The sequence below is a fragment of the Anopheles maculipalpis genome, chromosome 2RL (genome assembly GCF_943734695.1).
Source record: "Anopheles maculipalpis chromosome 2RL, idAnoMacuDA_375_x, whole genome shotgun sequence".
NCBI classification, from domain to species: Eukaryota; Metazoa; Arthropoda; class Insecta; order Diptera; family Culicidae; genus Anopheles; species Anopheles maculipalpis.
In genome coordinates this window covers 45441088-45464425 of record NC_064871.1, presented here as the reverse complement: position 1 = coordinate 45464425, position 23338 = coordinate 45441088, and the positions used below count along the sequence as shown (strand labels likewise).

General features: G+C 42.8%; 4 protein-coding genes across 4 annotated transcripts in view; 3 read left to right on the top strand and 1 right to left on the bottom strand.

Moving 5' to 3' along the window:
* The window catches only part of LOC126557078 (proline-, glutamic acid- and leucine-rich protein 1-like), a 265735-nt gene that overhangs the window by 118376 nt on the left and 124021 nt on the right, over positions 1 to 23338 (top strand). The gene's annotated exons all lie outside the window — the stretch shown is intronic.
* LOC126556899 (cryptochrome-1-like) lies at positions 6530 to 13586 on the bottom strand. Its single transcript, XM_050212445.1, has 4 exons — positions 13156 to 13586; positions 9148 to 9399; positions 8169 to 9066; positions 6530 to 8098 (listed from the first exon to the last, which is right to left on the bottom strand). Exons 1-4 carry the CDS (start codon positions 13584 to 13586, stop codon positions 6530 to 6532), a joined length of 3150 nt encoding a protein of 1049 aa, XP_050068402.1.
* LOC126559872 (uncharacterized) lies at positions 18731 to 19462 on the top strand. Its single transcript, XM_050216046.1, has 2 exons — positions 18731 to 19248; positions 19315 to 19462. Exons 1-2 carry the CDS (start codon positions 18743 to 18745, stop codon positions 19460 to 19462), a joined length of 654 nt encoding a protein of 217 aa, XP_050072003.1. The 5' UTR covers positions 18731 to 18742.
* On the top strand, positions 19866 to 20588 carry LOC126559052 (uncharacterized). The gene is made up of 2 exons (XM_050215155.1): positions 19866 to 20365; positions 20447 to 20588. Exons 1-2 carry the CDS (start codon positions 19866 to 19868, stop codon positions 20586 to 20588), a joined length of 642 nt encoding a protein of 213 aa, XP_050071112.1.

The window sequence follows — 23338 nt, the reverse complement described above, 5'->3', positions numbered from 1 at the left end:
AAGTTAATAAAACAAACCACAAACTCACACCAACACACCGTCAGCTAAAGGGTATACGTCTCCGGTTGTTGTGCGTAAAGCGCCGTGCACTACCAATACCATTGGTGGGCTTTGATGGTACGAGACCGGCAGGATAGTTTATGGCAAAGTGGTGCGTGAAGTATGGCTTGTTCGACAGAGACTGTCAAGTGTGTGCTTTATGCTGGGGTCAGGTATCCGGTGGGTGGGTTGTAGAGCTAAATGTTTTGCCTTCGCTCTCCAAAGACCCAGACTAAACACTGGACAGTTGAGAGGTTAACATTCTCCCACCAAAGGTGTGCTGTTGCCGTTGTGCCATATCTGTCATAATAACGGTGGAGCAGTTCGTTGTGATCGTAGCGGATCGCTTCCTTACATCGCACTACACAGCCAATAGCGGAAGGATCCGGTTATTCGATAGGCCAACATATGGATGCTGGGCGTTGAACTTGAACTTGTAACTACAGTTACTACTGGGGACGCACAGTATTTATGCGTTTTTTTTGTCAGCGGAAATCAGACTTTTTGCGTATCGAATAAGGAATTAGACTGTCAAACAAGATGGACGTAGCTACAGCGTGATTTGCGAGAAATGTTATTAATTGTCTGATATTTTTATTTCACACTGTGTCTGGAGTAATTTGTCCTTTAGAGATTGTTGGTGATGCCTCGTTAGGCCTTTATTCCGGAACGAACATTCAACGGAAGCTTCCAATGATCATGCTAATGAACGCATACGATCGAGTAATTAGTTTTAAATTAGTCGATACGTTTTATTTCTCATTTTGTACACTTTTTCACTCCATTGCATACCTTTGTTACTCCATAGGTGCATTGACCGCAAACGTGACACGTAAGGACAACGTAAAAACTAGAAGAAACTAATTAATTAAGCATCACTATCGGATAAATGATGATACAATATGCAGTATAATAAATAAAAAGAGACGTCGCAGATATTAGACCGTACCAGACAAAGATGACACGATGAGCAACGGCTTAAGGAAACCCTCATTTCAACTCATGCCGTATGCGGAACTGAAATCTGCAAACTAGTTCCACTAATGATGTGCCGCTTGCTTGACAAATGGCGGCCAACCTGTCCTGCAGTGTGTTTCAAAGTTACGGCGAACGTTGAAACTGGAAGGATTATCCTTGACATTGACCGAGGTTACAAACCGGTACGGCATCTACAACACAGCTGACGCCCTTGAAAGTGGCGGCTGTGACCTACAAAGCTCCACGGTGAGCTTTTATTTAGAATCACATTAAGGAGGTGCCTAGAAAATGGAGTTAAAACTTCGTTTTTTTTTAATTCCTCAAAGTGTACCTATTCTGGCAAATGGTTGTTAAAAACGCAATGTATTTTTCAATAGATACATTGTTCACAGTTCAATGGCCGGTCGTTTGTTATCAGCTTTAGTATCGATGTAAAGGAATCCCAATTGTTGTAGCTCCTCTACCTCCCAACTCCATACAACGCAATAAGTAGCGCTTCACATAATGCAGGCATGTAACAGTACTAGTTCAATTGATTGGGCAGGAAATTTCCCACACCATAGCAAACATTAAAATTTGTTGAATGTTGTGCCCGGGAAGGGTGATTAAAACAGCTTCTAATGATCGCCATTACTAACGTCACATTCGGGTAAGCCGGCGTTCGAACATCGATGCCATAGTGTGCTCGAGTGGCATCGTCGATTTGCATAAATGTAATTACGTAAAAAGAAGCAGTGTGTTTTGTTTTTCACAGCCGGTTTTACATACATAACCGCCTTAGTGTGGTGGCTGCGAGTTAGGTCATACAGTTGTTTGAATATTGAAGCGATTTTTTTGGGAAATTTTCGTCCAGAACGAAGAGTTCTTCTTCGCAAAATCTTATTGAGAGTGGAGTGCACGATGAGGGTTTGGTGTAGAAAAAAAAGTCTATTTGTTTCACTCTTAAGGTGTTAGGTAGGTCTGGCAAGCGAACTATGAGGGTGTACTTCAGAATATTTTCGAAGCTGAGTGGTGGCCTTGAAGAATTTTGTTTTGTTCATCCATCCTGAACGGATTTTTTCTTTGAGGGTAAAGATATTCAACTGATGGTAGTTCGAATTCCAGAAAATACCTTCATTTTTGTGGAACTCACAAATTAAATGCTTTAATAACAGCACGCAGGTCATGGGTTTTCGTAAAATAAATAATTGAGATACCGTTCTGTCGATTTACAATATTTATAACAATTACTTTATTTTTTTATGATAAAAAAACATACTTTTATTCAAATTCATTAGCACATCCGTACTAATACTTCAAGGCGGCCTACGATACCATAGATCGGACCGAAATATGGAACACCATGCAGCAGTACGGGTGGGAACCCGTACTGCAGCTGAAGCTGGGAAGCTGGTACGGCTGCTAAAGGCCACTATGGAAGGGGTGCAGTGCAAGGTGAGAGTTTCGAGCATGCTGTCGGAAACGTTCGAATCTCACCGGGGTCTGAGGTAAGGAAACGGACTCTCCTGTTTGTTGTTCAACATCGCTCTGGAGGGTGTCATGCGAAGCGCGGGCTTCGACATCCGGGGTTCGATTTTCACCCGATCTCTCCAATTCCTTGGCTTCGCGGATGACATCCACATCATCGGACGGCGATGACCCGACTGAAACGCGAGGCCAATAGAATTTGATTAAGCATCAATGCGAAGAAGACAAAGTACCTGCTTGCCAGAGGCTCTGACCGTGGTAGATCCCGACTCGGAAGCAGAGTATCAGTTGACGGCGACGATCTCGAGGTGGTAGAGGAGTTCTGCTACCTTGGTACGATCGTAACTTCGGACAACAACCTAAGCAGCGAAATTGTTCGCATTGTTCAGGGGAATCGTGCCTACTACGGCACGATTCTCAAACTTCTGCGATCCAGAAGACTCCAACAACACACGAAATGTTCGATTTACCGCACCTTGATACATCCGGTAGTCCTCTACGGGTACGAGTCTTGGACTATGCTGACGGAGGACGCCAATGCACTCGCCATTTTTGTACGGCGGGTGCTAAGGACTATCTTTGGCGGTGTGTGCGAGCAGGGCGTGTGGTGAAGGAGAATAAACCACGAGCTAGCTGAGCTGTTAGGCGGTGCTGACATCCTGACGGTAGTCTAAGCCGAAAGGATATGTTGGCTGGGGCACGTGATGAGGATGCCGGACTCATGGCCCATCAAGAAGGTGCTCATCAGCGACCCGTTCGGAACGAGGCGTAGAGGAGCACAGCGAGCTCGTTGGCTGGATCAACTGGAGTCCAACCTGTCGGAGATCGGATGCAGTCGTGGATGGAGGACTGCAGCCCTAGACCGAGTTTCCAGGAAACTATTTGGGGACCTGGCCATGTCGACACGACGTGCTCAATCCTGAGCAACAGGCCAAGAAGAAGCACATCCGTATAATTGACAGCACATAAATTATCCTAAAATTGAATATTAATTCAATCTAGGTGTAGTTTAAATTACAGGTTAACTATTTTTTCAAACTTTTTTACTCCTTTCTCCCTTTCCTTTGTTGATTTTGTGCCCTTTTGGGGTGGGTGGTATATTTTGTGAGCAATCAGTCGCAGCCAGCTAATGACTAGTTTCAGTTGCTAAAAATTATCAAATATGCTATGTAATATGATAAAAAAAATAGTCATTGACGTACCGTGTGAACCTACATCCCTTTAAGAGTTCTTATAATCTAACAGTAAAACGCAGAATGCGAGTGTTACATATTGACTAATTCAACCAACTGCTTCAATCCACAACTCTTTCGCCTATCTTTCCGTTCATCCTCATTTCCCTCCATTTGGAAATCGTGTTGGCTAACACCAATCCATAAAAAGGGCTCCAAAACCGTTGTTTCTAACTACCTTGGCATTGCCAAGCTTTGTGCAACATGGTTTTTCGCCCAACCGATCCACAACAACAAACCTTATTTGTTTCCTGTCCTTTGCATCCAAATCACTTGACTCACGTTGCCAAATTTATACAATTTACACGGACTTCAAAGCAGCATTTGACCATTTATCGCACCACATTCTCTTAAGAAAATTGAAAACTCGGACGACATTCTCTCGTGGCTTTATTCTTATTTATCAAACCGCATATATCAAGTCCAACTTGACAATACTTTTTCGTCATGCTTTATGTCTCACTCTGGCGTACCCCAAGAAGTGTGTTAAGTCCATGTCTATTTATTTTATTTATTAACGATTTACGCAAGGTTCTACCTCATAATTTGTTTCTTTGTTATGCTGACGATGTTAAATTGTACTCCGGTATATCCTCTTACTCTAATTATTTGTCCCTACAATCCCATCTTGACAACTTTTACATGTGGTGTCTATCAAACAACTTAGTTTCAGTAGATCCCGCGAACCGATTTTACACGATTACAAAGTAGCCGATTTGGCATTGAACAGCGTCCAACTTGTAAAGGATCTGGGTGTCTGGTTGGACTGCAAACTTTCATTCGCTGATCACTTGAGTGTATATCATACCAAAAGCGAACAAGTGTCTAGGTCTAGGTGTCGATTCGGCGCCTAGCATCTGAATTCTCTGATCCGGGTTGCTTAAAAGCACTTTACTGTTCAATGGTTAGGTCGACCCTAGAATAAGCGTCAATCAATTGGATCCCAACGACTGCTTCGGATATCGCTCGAATCGAACGCATCCAAAAGACATTTACCCGTTTTGCGATCTGCAAATGCCTACGTATACCATATGATGCTCTTCCACCTTACATTATTTGACGCGTTGTCAACTACTAGGTCTGGAAACTTTTGAGACACGCCGATCTCATGCCCAAGCCCAATCCAAACCTTTGTAGAAACTCGCCGTACGGCAATAGGTGCCCGTGATCGGTTCTTGCGTGCCATTCGTTGTTTCAAATAAATTATGCTCTGTTCGATTTTAGCCTTTACTTTACAATATTTCCATTCACGCCTTCGTTTTCCAGGCTCCTCATAAGTGTTTCCCTTCCCTATCTACCCCCAGCCCCTACGTTTAGTTTTAAGATCTTACAATATTGTTAAACCAATGGTGGGTAATTCTTAATAAACAATACAACAATACAACTGAGCTAAGCCGATCACTGACAACGCTCTTAGTGGCTCCTTTATTGACCGAACATTGGTCTTTTAAACTTAACATTTAATCTACAGCTAATTCCAAGAACAGTGGTGTCTCGATCGATTGACCATCGTCAGCGGGTTTCATCAAGCGTGATGATGGTGGCGTTACGACTGAATTTTGAGAATGACAGCACTGTTACTGAGGATCTTATGAGGACCATAATCCGAAATTCTTCTTATAATGTTGTTCAGTCTTTACCACTAGATCTGCCATTGGGGGTCATCTAAATGCTCCTGACTGCACAACTCACTAGCAGGGAAATGCTTTTCTGCACATAGGTACGGGTTCCCTACCATCTGCTTAGTTTGCTCGCTACTTTGATCCGACGCTCATTCCACATATTGTGCGCAGAAAGCACGGGTTATGACACAGGTCGTTCTTTTTTGTGAAATATGCCGACTTTCTGAGAACGATGTATGATTGGTGGCCTAATGCTTGATTCAACCGAGTATGTGCTTCTTACGTTGCTTCAGATTTGCGTCTATTGCTCAGATGGACCTTGACGTTCTTGACTTATTAAAATATTTTTTGAACCTGCTTGTAGCATTTAGAAAAGTAAAATATTTAGTTTCATAGCCTGGCACGTTTCCATTTCACACAAACGAATTGTGATTTTGACATGTTTTTTTTTTTTTACTTTATTTTAGTATGACTACTTTACTCCGTATTGCCAATGGTTGTGAGCAATTGAGCCTTTCTTGTTGCAGATTGATTGCATATCTCATTCGAACCGGCCCTCTACAGCAAGAACTACTATGACATATTACTGACTCTATTATTACGCTAACAATAAGTCTAGTAAACTATTACAGGAAAGACAAATGACTCAGGAATCGTAACAAGTTTATTGTTAAATAAATAAACCAGACGAGCTCTCTTCTGGTTAAGTCAATTTCGGATGGCCGCTGCAATACAGTTACAGTGTAATTCAATTGTTCCATAACTTGATTCGTCGTATTAAATTACTTGGTGTGGGTTAAACATGATTCCAGATGTTTGGAATCATTTAGATATGGAGGACCTTGAAGAAAGCCACGTTGAATAGGATGCATCCAGGCGTATCTCATCAGCCTCGACAGTAGTTCAATTGTATAAAAATTATATTATATGACAGGACGATAGGACTTTACGTGCTATTGAATCTTGTTTCATTTTATTAAAGTGTTTCTTTTTTTTCGGAAGCAGAATAAAGTTTTGTGTTTGTTTCGTAAGAATTTCGTCTATAAAATTCTTTCGTAATACATTGCTCTGAAGCTTGTACAGGTGAGGTAAGGAAGGGAAGAAAGAATTCCTTGATGAAGCTTCAAAAAAAAAAGTGCCCTTCTAACAGAACTATCATCCGCACCATACATCGTCTGCATCTAAATGATACTAATCGGTTGCACCAATCTTGTCTTCACTGCACGGCGATTCTTGCATTGGCTGATCGGTTCCTTGGTCCATTTGTGACGATTCCAGCCGTTGAGCAGCTAACAAAGAAGCCTGTTGTTGTTGGTGCTGTTGTTGTTCGTGTTGTTGCTGCTGGTGGTGTTGCTGGTGACGATGAATATCTGCTAACAGCTTATGACTGTCCGGTTCATAATCACAATCGGTGTGCATGGAATGTGCTGGCAACTGTTGCGAGGTGATCTGTTGCTGCTCTTTCTTAATCTGTGCATCCAACGACGAGCTATGAAGTGCATTCGATTGTTGATCGGTTGATTCGCACCGTGCACGATGGACTTTAGCTTCTCGCCCGGATTGGTGTTTGGGTGGTTCGAGAAACATGCGCGTCGACTGTGACATCAGTGATTCCTGCTTGATTTTAGATTTGTCCGTGCCAAAGAGAAGGGCATGGGGTGCTGAATGTGTTCCGGCGTCCTCCAGTGTGGTCATGGGCGATTCATCGTCGTCGTCCTCCGCATCGTTGTGCACCCCTTGCTCGTCGCCACAATTATCTCCCACAAGTTCATCGCTATGGTTGTTGTTGTTCATACTGTCCGCTTTGGTGTCCTCGTTCTCGTCCTCATGCTTACCACCGTAGAACACGGCATTTCGCAAACCGTAGCCCGAGTTAAAGTTGTCGCTGTACTCTACTTTAAACTGACTGTTGTAAATATTCTGATTTCGCTCGTACTCGTAATTGTTGGGCTTTAGTTTGGTTGCCATCACGTCACACTCGAGTGACATGAGACTGTTGCTGAGCTGGTCCTGCAAGTTGGAGAAGCGCGTACCGGCGGTTGTCAGATTGCCAGCTCGTATGAGCGTACTGAGACTGTCGGGTTTGATCGCCGCATAATCAGCCATCGAACCGAACCGTTGATCACTGTTTGCCAAACAGTTACTGTTTTCCTGCGACTGCTGATCCAGGTTCTGTGCTTGGTGAGAGTGGTGCTGTGTCTGCTGTTGCTGTTGTGGTATAGATTCTTTTCCTGTCATCAAATGATTGTGACCGACTGTGCCGTCACCATGTTTGTTACCTTCTCCAGCACCAGCACTACTTCGCTCACCGCTTCCGTTACCTCCGAGTGATGATCTTGCAGCTGAACCACTCAGCATCTGATGGTACGTAATGATCTTTCCATTGGGATCGCTTTGTGCGGGCGGATTGCTACGGCACATATAGTTTCCTGAGCTGTTCACACTAGTCAGGATTGTCGTGGGACTTGGACTATCGTTCATACTGCTGGTGTTCATGTGCTGCACTTTAGCTGCCGTCATGACGCCCGCAATCGCCGAGCCTCCCTTTTCATTACAATCAGCTTCGTAGCATCCGCTGCCCGGTGTACGGTATTTGGCCAGATGTTGATACACCTGCTTGATGCGTTCCATGTTGGCACGAGATGCGATCGCATGATTTACCATCGGTAGTGGATAGTCCTTGCCGATGAGACACTTTGCCGCACGCTGTACACTCTCCGAGGCATTCCAGGGCTCGTGGATGAAGCGGGTTGGAAAGTTCTACAATAAAAAAAAACAATGCATTAAATACTGCTGCTGCTACTGCTGTAGTACATTCGTGTCCTCTTACCTTTAGTACTGGCAGATACCTTCGAATGTAGTCACCGTTCGGATCAGCCTTACGGCCAAACTTTACCGGGCAGTAGCAGTGAAAAAATTGTTGGAAAAACGACGAACACGACAACCACATCCACATGCCCGCATTCACCGACCAGTCCGCATCGAGCAGCAGTTCCTCAAACACCTTCATGCCTTCCTCCCAGGATATCCACAGATCGCCACGCGTCAAAAAGCACGCCACAGCGTGGCGTGCCAGATGATGGATCCAACCTTCCTCTCGTAACTGCGTCATGATCGCATCGATCCACGGAAAACCCGTCTGTCCGCTGGCCCATTTGGCAAGCGCTTCCGCATTCCGATCCCACGGGATCTGCACACAGATCGGATTTCCGGCCATCTTGTCGAAGGTGGGATTTTTCGTAGCGGCACAGTAGAAAAACTCGCGCCACAGTAGCTGTCCGTGGAGGGACAGTGGCGGACATGCTTTCTTGATCTTCTTGTACAGATCGGTCAGCTGGTAGTAGAACAGGCGCGTACTGAGACAACCGAAGCGCAGATAGGGTGACAGACCCGTTTGACTAGCGAGCAATGACTGTGGTGTCATTTTGGGCCGGCCGAACGATGCGACCCATGCCTTCCGTTCGAGGTGACGCTCGAGACGGGCCAGTGCTTCCGTTTCACCACCGATCCATACCGGGGGCCGAAGTGCTTCCGTCTCGAAACCTAGCTCTTCTAGTGTCGGCACCCCGTACTTGTCGTCGTGATCGTCATACTGTGGTGTGGTAGCCTTCCCGATCACGTCAAGCGTGATGGATGCCTCCGGTTGTGGTGGTGCATCCATCGAAGCGATGATGGCTTGAAACTGATGGTACGTAAGCGGTGCTCGGCCACCATTTTTTTCGATAATTCTAAAAAGGAAAGGATATTATTAGCATTAATAAGGTGATTTTGATGAGGGAAAACTATGTGTGACGGGCATTAATAGTAACCTTTCCAAGTTGTACAGCGTGTGAGATGCGGCCGAGATGACCTCGATACCCAGCTCCTTGCACATCTCCGAAATGTTGTGGTCTCGCACCCGGCCAAATGGTTCGGGGTCCTCTTCAAATGTCAGGCAGGTAGTACCCCATTCTTTGAACAGCTTTGGTAATGCATCCGCAGGTTGCCCACGTATCACGAACAGGCGCGAATTCAGTTTGCGTAGGTTTCGATCCAGATCGTCCAAACATTGGAGGAGAAATCTGCAACGACAAGAACAAGTAAAAACATTTTATTCATGTAGACGAATTGCTGCTTCGAATAAGCCTCAGATTTGGTTAAAATAAGTCACGGTTTTTGTGTGTTTGATACAAGGAGCTGCTGAAAATTAAATTAGCCGATACAAAAGACTCTTTGATTTAAATCTTTGAAAGTTAAACGAAATATGTAGCATTAGCTACTGTTCAAATTCTTGAGCTAAAACATATGAGACACATATCTTGCACTAATCTGCTTACTTCATTGAACTAAGTGCTTTAAGCTAGCCCAGCTCTACATCAGCCTCTGCCGTACAGTCAGACGGGAAAGTTCAGTCCGGCCTTCTACTTTCACTCGGTAGGACCTGGTATCGAATCACATTCGTTTTCACAAATCACAAGGAACTAACATTCCAACTATAGGTACAATCAAGTCAAAGAAGCCAGTAAACGGACCCGCTAGACTCGTCAGAATTGTGATGCCGCTAGAAGAGGAAAAAGAATAGGTCACATTTGTAAAGACTGGTTAACGCCAGCTAGTACTATAAGGAGTTGTGATTATCTGCACAGAAGTGTGCATTCCCTCACGTATTTCTTTGCTGTTTTCGTTAGGACTTAACAAAATGCTACGTGTTGATTTACAACACTTCAATCAGCGCTGGTCGGCAATATAATGACTTGAGCAAAATGAAGACTCGTATGCTGTCTGGAGAAAAGTTTTGAAAAGTTTTAGATTAAATTAAGAATTAATTAATTGTAAGGTCAGATGATGTATAATATGACTAGCTATGAGCTTCTTTCTTCGCTTAACGATTTAAGCCATATTAGATTTGCTGATACTACGTGGTTGGATAGTACTAGGGACGGTCCGGGGTACGGAGGACGGTCCGGATAGGATTTGAATCCCGGTGAATCTTCAGATTCAGAACATGTATCTTCAGGTACAATGTAGTGTAAGATAGGCTTAAGCAACAACAGATCTAGATCAACATTATTGATCTAGATCAAATTGCGTACGCAATGATTGTACGCATGGAATAAAGCATACTCGAAGTAGAACCATCATCAAGAGCGGACCTCTTAACTTTCCACCACAATAAACTTTCAGTTTGTATAAGACTTTCATCATCAGTTTGTATATGACTTTCAATGATGAATTAATGTTGTATTTGTACTAGCGAAGGTGTACATAAATATTTAATAATCATGTAACAAAGGAGAGGACTTTCTGAGGTTCAATTCTGTTGTAGTTGTGGCCACTTGGGTACCATAACTTTAAGCAGGCCAAGGTTTTAGATAAGAAGGTTGCCTTTCAAATATTGAATAATTCAATATTGGACATTCAATAATTGTAGCAGTCATTAATAACCTTTAGCATTGAAATTGGGGGCGTCCGGTGGTGTAGGCGACAGCGTCGCCGGTCTTCAAACGGCAGGGCCGGGGATCAAATCCTATCCGCACCTTTCCTCCGTAGTGAGTGCTGACTATCCAACTACGTGACATCAGTAAGCCTAGTAACTCATAGCCGGCGTGTCTTATAGATAGCCTTGATAGCCGGCGTGTCTTATAGAATGTCGATAAGTCATGAAGAAGAAGCATTGAAAGATATGTGCGGTTAAATGATAAAAAGTTTGACGTAACATGTTTTTGTAATGAAAAAGCTACATTTTCAAACGCCTTAACCAGGGAAAACTTTTCCATAAAACAACAACGATAAACTTTATTTACATAAAAGATAAAAGTCAGCCTGCCTGCGTCTGTTGCCAATTTTTTCTCTTCCAATGCTATCTGACGGAGTTCTTGTGAGACTGGAAACGCGCACATACAGTACACTCGGATAATAAGAGAACAAACGTAGAAAAACGCACCCACAACGCAACAACAAACGAGTAACACATAAACCAGCCCCATCGACGTGGGTGCAAAAGGATCACGGCTAGGGCTGGGCTTGGACAGGTTTGCGGTGACAGTGTAAGTGCTACGTAACGTTTCGGTACGAACGTAGTTGCGCTTCACATTGTCTGCCACGTGATTGCTAGCAGCAGGCACAACGCCCGGTGGGTGGAGGAGGGGTTGGGCAGGAGAAGTTATTTGGTTGCGGAACCGTCAAGAAGATACGCCACTGGGAAGCGCTGACATTACTGAGAGATGTATGTGTTGGATAGGATTTTCCCTCTGTCCGGAGCACGGCCCTGGTTGTTCGATGCATAACCCTGTCCAGTCACCTGATTGTCATCGTCATATTTGTTCAATTTCGCTCTGTTTTTGCCAAATGATTGGCGTAACCCATCGACCCACCTGGTGTTTATTGAACAGTTTATCCGGATCGCTGATAGAACGCAACGTGTTACGACATGGGCCAAATTTTCTTATCAAACAGAGCTAAACGTTCGAAATTGACAAGCAGTGAAAATTGTTACGAAATATTCCAAGAAAAAGTTTATTTAGATTTTGATTAATATTAGCAGAGTAAATCGAAAAATCGAAAAAGGTTTCAGTTTCCGATTTCTTCATTGTTGCAGCTTTTTTGCAGTTTGAGACATTCAAGTCCTCTTGCTGTTTTTAATGTTTTTTCGCTGACGTCATAGATTTGATTGCACCCGCGGATGGATAGGCAGTACGTATTGGGAGACAGTCCGAACGGAATTCTATTCCCGGACATCCTCTGCTACCAAACCGTCTTAGGTCCTGATGTTCAAAATATTAAAAAAATAATAATATTGAGCAAAGTGAGTCCTATAAATCTATCCAAAACATTTTCTTATATTTGTTGCAATAATATAATAAAACTGTGTATTGAAAAACATTCAAATTCCTAACAATAATGATTGTAAGTCATCTGACTTCAATCGTTCCCTTAAATACCGGAGTAGTTGTCAATTGAAAATGAAACACTCCTGTACCAACAGTTTGTGAAATATATTTAGTATATAAAATATACTAAATATACAATAGTCTTAATAGTCTGGTTTTTATGCAATGAAATTACACAAGTCAAGGTAACGTTTCAATAATCCATAAAGAAAAATTATCAGCAAAGTACAGGTGCACTTGTGCCTGTTTCTATTTATTGGAATGTGGAAATAGTGCATCAATTCAAATTCCGTGAACTGAACACATTCAAACTGTGTTAAAACACTAACACTAAATTGCCTAGCTTTACAGTGTTGCAAAGTATTGCCTGCCAAGAGCGATATCATCATTAAACACTCGAGGCCATCGAGCACGAGATGCACACTTATCAGGGTGAATGTTTTTGTTCGCCAAACAGTGAGCCGGTAGTGTGTTGTGTGGTTGAACACAACGGTGTGCAACCAGAAACACAAACACGATAAGCCACTAAACGCAAAACAGAAAAATGCATTTGTGTAGCTGCAACTGCGTGAAACTGTGTTTGTTGGACGAGATGAGGGCGAGTTCCATTCTATGCCAGATACACCAACACCAAACCTCGCATGCCATTTTCAGGGTTATTCGTTCGTTGAGTGCCGTCGATTGCTAATCCGCTGATGGTAGTGGTGAGTGCAGTTCGTTGCATATGTGTTGCAATGATTGCCGCAGTACACTCACTCAGCGCGCCCAATGATGATGGCATAAACGATGATGATGATCGTCATTTGCAAACGTAGGTAAAAATGTGCCGTGTTGCATAATGGTTGCCGATAATACGGCAAACAACTTACAACTACACATAAAGAATGTTGAGAAATGTGTTTTATAGCAAGAGTTATACCACTACTAAGCACGATCAGTTCGGCTTACCTCCATTTGTTTATGCCAACGTTTGAGCTACCGGCGAACCATGGATCGATGATGAAAACGCAACGGAACGTTTTCGTCCCACGAAGTCCTTCGCGCAGTGCCGGATTATCGTGCAACCGCAATCCCTTGCGGAACCAGTGGACGGTGTGTTTGTCGCGCAGTTTACCACTGCCCGATTGCTGCAAATGGTGCTGCTGGTGATGGTGATGTTGATGATGATGCTGGCGCTGCTGATCCTGGGCTGTGCATTTACCACCATCGTGGTGTTGCTGTGGCTGGTTCGACCCGGACGACGGTATTTGCTGCTTGTCGGAACCATCCGCACCGCATGTCCCGGTACCGAAATGGTTCACCCCACCCGTTCCACCGACTGCACCACCAGACGTGCTGGTGGCCGCAAAATGGCCGATGGAGGAAGTTTTTTTCGTCATGATTAAAATGTTCTCTAAAATCACAACGCACAAATATAATTTAAACTGCTTTTGTCGGAGAAACCACAAGAAATCTATGCGGATCTTACCTAATAATTAGCAAGCTTGTTTCGCGATAATACAGTTTATTAATGGCTCTGCGTCGTAAAGACACCGAAATCGGCGAGGAACTTTTACGTAGGATAGCGTTGTGTGATCATGTTGTGCAACAGGTTATACGCCAATCGCACGCCAATTGTTTGATTCACAATCTGATTTAATATTCACAATCACTGCGTAGGGTCAATAAGTAGAGGAAAAGCCCTTTTTTCATTTATTTTTGCACAATTATACTAACTAGCATTTTTTAACTATTTCACTGTAAAAAGTTTAACTGATCGAATCAATCCACGACGAGGAAGGTTTCAGTTATGTTCACTTTGTTTGCTGTAAATTAGATTTAGAATTATTAAAACACTTTAGCACAATTTAATTTGCATTATTGTAGCGGAAAATTGTCACGATAACAACTGTGGATAACCATCCGGATACGTTAGTGAGCCTTCGTATTCTGTTGGACGTGTGTGCGTTTCATTAAGCCACAATCATTTTCACTATCGTCATCATCATCAACATCATCACTCATGGGCAAATAAGTGATCGACACATTGAGACACTCGCAAACCTAATTAACTTGAACTGCATCTACTTTGACGTAGTAACACTCACACACATCAACTCACACACTGAATGCACCGGCAAGAATTATATCTATTCCCTTCAAAGCGGTTGCATCACTGTGTTTGCTTCATTAATCCATGTAAAAGTTTTACGTTAAAAACACACACACATGAAGGTCGGCCTCATAGACACTGTGAACTTCACTCGCTTCCGGTTTCTGCCGTGGCACATCGTTCAGCATCGTACTGCCGCACACAAACATCAGCAAACGACTAAATGCGGTGCGAAAATGATTTAGTTGCTACAGTGTGCCACAATGCTCATGTAACGTAACTCCGCTAGTAACTCGCTGCGCGCGGGAATCTCGTTAGAAAGAGCAAAGAGTCTCGCAGAATGGCGAGAAATGGAGAAAACGTGGAGAGAGTGTCGCTGGTGCGTCGTTGATGATTCCGTGCGACGCCGTAATTGTTATGGCTTCGGCAGTGAAAAACGTTCCGGCGCACACTTCTGTCCAAGGATGGAGGACGGCGACGACGGTGGCTTTTCGGTGGATTGTTCTCGGATTACGCAACCGTTATGGGGTTTTCGCTGTGCCTCGGACGAAACTTGGCAGATATCGGACACTGGTTTGTGAAGCTTTTTCACGAAAAACTTTTTTCTACCAGACCGTTCACTTTAAGGGACATTTTATTGGTAAAATGTCTTCCAGAATGTTTGTAATCCACTAAACTAAACACTACTTGTACACAAGTACTTGAATTTCGCACTATTTCGTAGATACATTTGCACACATCGTTTTTATGATTCAATTATCTATCTTTAAGACACATTTGAAATCAAACCTGACGAACTTTCTTTACCACTCTTTGATGCTTTATTCCACTAATTGGTGATGACTGAAACGTCGAAAGCTTAAATGTAACAAATTCACCCCGAATCGATTTGAACGTCCTGAGTGAGTCTGGAAATCCAATGGAACAGTAAGAAACGTACCGAGGATAATGAGATTGAAATCTATGCACCGACACACGAGACGATCATCCTTTCGATCGCAAATTCAATCGAGGATCGAACAGATTGTGGGATGTGTTCTTCAATTTGAATGCAGAAATCATTCGAGAACAATCTTTGCGATCGTCGGTACACACGAACTAGAGCGAATTTTGCATTAAAGTTTCAACACTACACAAAATGCAACAAGGACAGGAAGAGAATATTCCTTAAAGTTTTAAAGTGTTTTTCAACACTTGCGTCACTATTTCATTAGCTATTTAATTGTGTTCTTCCCTAAACGGATATTAACCTCAAGATGTTTTACCACTCACTTCTTATCCGTACCAATCATCCGCACTGTTCGACGAAGCGTACTAGACTGATGCGGAGAGCATCCAGCTGAGCGTCACAACTGCCCGAGAAATTTGTCCCCTAGTAGCTCTCTCACTCCATGCAAAACCTACAGAATAGGTATGGAGACGCCCGGAGCTAGGATCCGGGAGGGACAGGAGGGGGAATGTGACCCATGCAAGCAGCGGGTTGTGAGGGTGGTTAATAGGAGGGCGGAAGCAACGCTTGATGATAGGCTGACGACGGGGGAAGCAACCAAATGGCGTGCAGGGATACGAAAAAGGGAACTGTTTTGTGGCTCGGACACGACGCATTCAACGTGACTTTGGTACGTTGTTGATCGTTATGTATTTATATAAACGACTAGGGAGAACGGAGATCTCTTACCAAGCTGGCACCCACCCGTCCCACTCGCACCTAGTGCCACACGGTGCAACCTCGTGGTCTAGAAGCGGGATGAGCCACCAACGCAAACGCGACTGTAACTAGAGCGGTGACTGCTGAAGCCGCCACCGGTCGAACCAAGGGGCAAGAGGATGAATTACAATTTGCTAACAACGAGCGGCATCATCTATGCTTTTGACCTGTTGCGATTAATTGAATGCAGCGAAACCGAACGTACACATAAAGTAACACCATCGGCAGGCGTCTTTGGATGGCTCACGGAGTATGTCGTAACGTATCGGCTGAAATCTGCATACGGGTGTCGGCAAACCAGGTTGGCTAGCAGCAGCACCAGAAGTATTTTGCTGGATTTCTTTGCAATATTGCTCTGAATCTTTTTATTTTTTTAGATGCAAGAACTTCGACGCGTGACATCCTTAGCTTTGCGGATGATATCCACTTGATTGGACGTAAAATAAACATAAAGCGCATTGATCTATAAAATCGTGCAGGCTATATAAAATGTTGCCTTTTTCGAGAGTAGTAAACTAAAGACAATGTTTGGTGCTTTCTGCGAGCGGGTCGTAAAGAGCTTGTCGTATCTAAGCTTAAGGGAAGCTTAGAAAATCTTATCGGCTGAACCAAGTGAAGAAGAATCTGTGAAGGAGTAGAAGATGCCAGTGCAGGGAGTCTATATGAACGAGTTTCTCAGGAAACGATTGAAAACCTGGACATGTCACTAAGATTTGAACAGCAATGAACGCGCAAAAATGTAGATGAATTGATTAATGTGATGATAAATCAATAATTCCTGCATAAAAGCATAATTCTTCGGCTTTGAAAAATCTTTCTCAATTACTATACATTATGATTTTCTATATAAAATAGTCGATTTATATACTTGTGATTTCCAAAACATTGTAGGTATTACTTGAGTACTATAATACAAACGTCCTATATAATTTCAGACATTTTTGGTTGAAATATTACCTCATAGGGGGTCAGTTAGTTTGATTATCTTCGGCAGCTAAACTAGCTATTTTACCTCTAATAGCGACGAAGCGTATGCCACAACAGTGACCATACAGCTAAATAGAGGAAGCACCAGCGGCAATAAAAGAAACCATCGAGGATGGACCGCGAACAGCAGTGTTTGAAATATTTCGTCGTTTCAAACCATACAAGATGCTTGCAACTTGTAAGCTATCGGTGGTGACGGGCGTAACCATTTGCTAACAGATGCTCAGTCTCAGTGGAATTGAACATATAATCAAATATGCTAATAAATGGTACATCATATTTCTATTTTTTTCAATTTATGGAAATTTAAAATCTTGATTACATTTTTAAGTTGAGCATAAACATGAAAGTAAGTTTTGCTTTTTGTTATGTTGACGCAGATGAATGGCTCAAAGGTTACGCCGTGAGAGTACCGTCGTTTGATTTCAAGCATGCAAGTTGTGGACGATCTCTACCCTGCTATTACAAATAGCAGCAATTGAGCCGTTTCCGCGGCAATTCTAAATCGTTTGTTAGCAAATATAGCATGCGATAGCATGCACGTTACATACGTTTTCTATCGTAATATGCATTTCAGTGTATAACCGTTTTATTTCAAATAAAAAAAGTCTAGTCTTTTTTACAAGACATAAAATAAACAATTTTGCGAGGCCGTTGTTATTGATCAAAAATAATTGAAAAAAAATTATCTAGAAAAAAAAATTGTAGTTCAAGTCTACAACTCTCACCCGAGATAAGGTGCCCTTTCACGGTTCAGAGGAGGAAATATGTTTCCCAACTAATGTGATCTAATCTTCTTGGCTTAACGACCTCTAGAGTCACGCCGGCCATCGAATGGCTTACTCGAGAGATTTGTCGATTTGTCGAGATTTGTCGATACCACGTTGTTGGATAGTCAGTCCTCACTGTGGGGGGACGGTCCGGATGAGATTTGAACCCCGGTCCTGTTGTTTGAAGACCGACCCCGTTGTCGCCTATACTACTGGGCCGCGCCCCAATATAACCCTACCAGCCCCTAGTAACTAGTATGAAAGGTGTTTTTATTAGAAAATAAATTGTAAGCAATAGGGACAGGCCGTCCAATGTGATTAATACAAAATCCACAACTTCTTTTCCAATTGTAGTTTCCAAAAAAAAAAATACTACTTTGTGTCATGAACCAACTTTACCGCTGTTTTACCTCAGAACAAAATTCCATTAACCGCAACAGTAGTTCACTGGAAGCCCTTCGCGAAGAATTACACGGTGTTGACATAAAGTTTGCCGACAAATTGCATGTCCATGCTGTCTATTGAGATGTTATTGGGTTCACGTCAACCAAAACCGACATAACGCTAACTGATCCCATCGCTAAGAGGAACTGACAACAATCTCCTAGCCGCAGTAAACGGGGAAGGTCTGATCTTGACTCTCCGCATCTCCTGGTACGCAAATTCTCCCATGCATGCGTTAGCAGGAGTAGGTCGGCGCTTAATTTGATCCAATTATGTACAGTGTCTAATTAACAAACACCACCAGTTAAACGCAAATTTGCTTTTCTAGTGTCGCGCTCCCATGCGCGTGCGTAAAATCCCTTCGTTATGTTGGTAAGCAAAAGGCAGATCTTCCCGGATTGATGTCGTAAATAATTGCTAGTCAGCAGCTTGTCGTTGGATCACGCGAATCGGACCACTCGTCAGACCCATCACGTAGTGGCAGTTTGCTGGTGTATATATATATAGCGGTTGTGTTTAATAGTTACCGCGAAAATGTTTCACCCATTCAACCATTTTTGCAAGTGTGTCTTCATTATTCTGATACTGCCGTGGCATCTGTTAGCATCGGCGCTTGATGAACTAAAACCGGTAGACGTCGGCAACACAACCATACCGCTGGACCGTGTTAAACGATTGATAAGCTTCCCGATCAACGGTGGTGTAGCGAAGCTGGTGCTAGGCTTTCTGGCACCAGTTCGTTTTCATCATCCGCTGCCGCGCAGCCTAAACTGTGGCGTTAATGTACAAGCGAACTATGCCATCCGTCCGGACATAATTTTCCCCCGACCAGAGTCAATCTTTCTCAATCGCAACCTGGAGCATTATACTGATCCTGACAGTCGACAACAGTTATACGGTGTGTTGGAAAAGATTCTAAAAATGATGCTTGGATCGGATCGAACAGCACGCGAGTGCATGCTTCGGACGGTATGTGAAGTGGCGGACACATCGTTGCATCACAATGGACTAGTAGGGGAGCTTTTGGATGTGATATTTACGTGAGTTTGGAGTCAATCGTCTCAATTGTTGAATTGATCTTACATAAGTATGCACTTATTTTATAGACCACAAGAATCAGATACGCTACCGTCAGAGTTCCTGCTGGCACGCAGGTATGGAGCCAATGGAGTTAATTGCTTGAAGGTGTACTCGTCCTGTCCGTGGGGTATGGGATTGCTGGATTATGTTTCGTTCATTGGCGTGGAAGATTAGCTTGAAAGTGTTTGGACTTTTCAGCTTACAGTTTAGCAATCAATTACTTATTTATTATTTCGTTTATTGCTTAATTTTCTTCGGTTCGGTTCTCCGGTTAGCCTTGAAATCTTCCTAACTTTGCTTTGCTATCGTCTCATCAAATTCCCTTTTTTGTGTATGTATTGCCTGAGCTCCCGAGTTCCTAGACACAACGAAAGTTGTTGCGAGAAATTTAGAATGAAGTTCGGATGTGCTCCAGATACGTTCACGAATCTCAGCTCAATTTAGACAATTAACACCTGCAAGACAATTGGGTTAGGATCGATTTTGGTCAAAGCTACCATAGTACTGATGTTGAATCAGGTCGCTCAAACTACCAGTCGTTCAGTTTCGGAGCTTTCGATAGCATCATTAGAAAGCCATGAAATCTCTTCGCTTACAGTTAAAATCATTGTACGCGATCGTGCTGTCGCTACTTCTACTAACGTCCGCATTTTACGTCGATGCATCGTCTGAGTTGCTTGAGTGTCCGGCCAATCGTGCCCTGGCGCAACGTTCCAAGCGCTGGATCTTGAGCTATCCCATCAACGGTGGTGTGGCAAAGATGGTGTTTGGTTTCCTGTCTCCAGTACGATTCCATCACCCACTACCGCGCAGTTTGAACTTATCGTTGAACATTCAGGCTAACTATCGTATCCTGCCCACTATCATCTTCCCTCGTCCGGAATCAATATTTAAAAATCGAGCTAACAGTGAGTACACCGACACGTCCCGGAAGCAATTCTATGAAATGGTAGAACACATGCTAACCGGATGGAACCGTAATGGTCGGTTTTGTTTGTTGCGGACCATTTGTGAGGTTGCCGAAACATCATTGCGACATAATGGATTGGTTGGTGAACTTTTTGAAGTTATATTCACGTAAGTATAAACTGTGATGAGCTAAAGTGTGATAAAGATTAAACGTTGGTTACATGTATGTTTGTTTTTGTTCATTTGCAGACCGCACGAGACCGATCAATTGGAAAGTGAATATACTATGGCACGTAAATACGGTGCAAATGGCGTTGATTGTATGAGGATGTACTCAGATTGTCCTCTAGGGCATGGTTTGCTCGATACCATCAGTGCTATTCAAATGTAACCAAAAGAATATTGTAAACAGTAGATAACTTATTTTTAAGCTTTTTATAGTAATTTACACTTCATAATACAACTAGATTGAGATGTTTAGGTATTAAGCATGCCAATTTCTTAGTTACTATGTGTCCAGGACGAGTTATTTCAAGATTAGTTAGGGTTGAAGCGAACTAACTTCACAAGTAAATAAGATTTTTTACTCATAAAACTTTATGTATCGGATATTTTTATATATGTTATTATAATATTATATATTTTTAAAACATTGTTGACAGGTAACTTACATTAAAAAAAACATCCTACACAAAAATGTCCACCCTGTTTCGGGGAGCTCTACGATGGATTGTTGAAATTCTAAGCAATAATGCCTTTTATTATAGTTGATGTTACGGATTAAATTATTTCTGTTTTTTAAAGGTTCAGTCGTCTGAATCTGTCACTTGAAAATAAAAATAAATCAATCTTGTTTCAGTAATGCGTAAGGCGTTATAGTATGAAAGAAATACAGTTACCGTCAATAAAATAAGATCACCGGCATTAGGTATAAAAAAGATTGTGGGGATCACAAGATAATCCTGTTTTGCAAAAATTGGTAGTAATTATAGATTGATTGTGTATTTAATTTATGTTTATTTTTATTTATATTTTTTTATAAATAATTATGACGGTCCAGTGCCGTATTGTCAACATCGCTTGTGTTGAATAAATTTTAGAATCATATTGATAAGGCATTTCCTCCTTATTCTTTGCCTTATCCCGGGCATACTCGGTTATGGTTGTGGTGATGGTGATGATGATGATGTATTCGAGGATGATGTTTTGATGGTCCGGTTCTTCTGTTGTGGCTATTGTTTTTATGCTGGTTGGTTACATCCGAATTCCGGCTATTTTGGTGTTGTGACCGTTTTATTGTTGACCTTTTTGCTTTGGTCTCGACGGTAACAAATAAATAAACTTTGTTAATACAGCACGAACATTTATTTGTCTGCGTACCGTGTTCTCCAGTGCATTCCAGCAATGATACTCCAAGCTCAATCTAGTCAACGTCCAATTAAAGGATGATCGACAAGCTCTATCCCGCAGGAGCAAAAGCGACTTCACTACTCTCGAGACTGAACCCGCCAAACGCTCCTAACCCGACGCCAACGCTTTCAAACTCAATGTGTCAAAGCTGGACTGGTGTAGAGAACACTGTACTTTGAACAACGCCTGCCTCCCTTTTACGGCAGTGTTGGAATCGACCTCGAGTGCCGTTTCCCAATCATCGGATCACCCGTGGCACTACAAAAAATACACTTAAGACATAGACAACACAACATTTAACAAAAAAGGAATGGTGGAATACGAGTAAGGATTGAAAGGATACTAAGGAAGTGGAATCATAGGACAAGACCGTTGTCTCTGGCGAACCGGAAGATGATCCTCATGTAGGGGAGGTCACTGGTGGCCAAGAATTCTCTCATTTCTGTGCCCAGTCGTCTGCCGATATTCCCGACTGCGCTCAACAAGGAGGGTCTTGCGGTTTCAAATTCCACTCAAGACCACAGAAGGTGATCCACATCGTGGAATCCGTCACCGCAGCCACACACTTTTGCCTGAGCCAGAGTTCTACGCTGTAGATGAGCATTCAACGCAAAATGATACGACATCAGTCGAGACATCATTCGTATGCCGATGCCCGGTCTACAGAGAACCACAATTCCACAATGAGAAGGGATCCAGATTAGCGAGCCCCCTAAACGCCTTATCGAACATTGAGCCAAGCAGTTCAATGATTTTGATGGTGAGGAAATCCTGACTCTTAACAGCCTTTGCAGATCTAAGTGCTTCAATAACACTAAGGCTATCAGTGAAGATGAAGTACTGGTCCGAAGGTCTCGCTGCTATCATCAATAGTGCGTACAAGATTTCGGCTAGCTCTGCGGTGTGAACACTGCATGGCTGCCTCAGTAATTTATGTTTAGTTAGTGCACTTTTTTGATCACCGAACCATACCGGATTGTAATTTCTATGTTTACCGATGATTTTTTTTGTGACACTTCATCATATGTTGGAAAACCAACTTACAATATTGTTAAAGCACTATTTTACGGGAAAGTTGGCTTTATTGCCATCTTTAAATTTAAATTTATTTGCCTATTAATATCGTTTGAAGCCAGTTATGTTGATTCCAAGAAGGAAGACATTTTTATTTTGAAATATTAAAGAAGGAGCCTCATTTTGAGAGCCCCTGGAATACATACTGAAGTTTTAGCTGTGTGTGTGTGCTTTTCATTTATCTCAAAAAGGGTTAGAACAGGAGCGTGCAATCGTTTTTAAAGTTAAACAGGCAATGTGCATGCAATTCAGAACAATGCACGAAATAGACGTTAAAAATTTGATTTTTTATGGATAAAAAACAGTAGTAGAACTTACAAGCAGAGAGCAAGCATGATAATTAGTTTTTAAAATAAGTATTTAGCCTTCCAAACGCAAATAAAGCACGTTTGACACCACTGGATTAAAAGCTTCCATGGCTACATGCTCCACCAGCGAACCTTTCCACAACCCTATGGCCCTTCGCCGTGCACCCGCACCCACCCGTACGACAACGTAACAAAAGGTAAACAAAACCGGTTCGAAACTGCATGCGTTTTCGTTGCCGGTCTCGCGCGGTCGTTGCCGCATTCGCTTGCTTCGCGAGTGCACGCACACGGACACACCACTCTGCACGGTGGCTGGCTGGCTGGGCTGCCACACATACACCACACGTGT

What these genes read in the sequence shown, in the direction of transcription:
- LOC126559872 (XM_050216046.1), top strand. Translation starts at nt 18,743, where the DNA reads ATGTTTCACCCATTCAACCATTTTTGCAAGTGTGTCTTCATTATTCTG. An exon ending in CTTTTGGATGTGATATTTAC is followed by an intron (nt 19,249 to 19,314) that starts GTGAGTTTGGAG and finishes CTTATTTTATAG; the next exon opens with ACCACAAGAATCAGATACGC.
- LOC126556899 (XM_050212445.1), bottom strand. Translation starts at nt 13,586, where the DNA reads ATGACGAAAAAAACTTCCTCCATCGGCCATTTTGCGGCCACCAGCACG. An exon ending in GTTGGCATAAACAAATGGAG is followed by an intron (nt 9,400 to 13,155) that starts GTAAGCCGAACT and finishes TTGTCGTTGCAG; the next exon opens with ATTTCTCCTCCAATGTTTGG. An exon ending in ACGCTGTACAACTTGGAAAG is followed by an intron (nt 9,067 to 9,147) that starts GTTACTATTAAT and finishes TTTCCTTTTTAG; the next exon opens with AATTATCGAAAAAAATGGTG.
- LOC126559052 (XM_050215155.1), top strand. Translation starts at nt 19,866, where the DNA reads ATGAAATCTCTTCGCTTACAGTTAAAATCATTGTACGCGATCGTGCTG. An exon ending in CTTTTTGAAGTTATATTCAC is followed by an intron (nt 20,366 to 20,446) that starts GTAAGTATAAAC and finishes GTTCATTTGCAG; the next exon opens with ACCGCACGAGACCGATCAAT.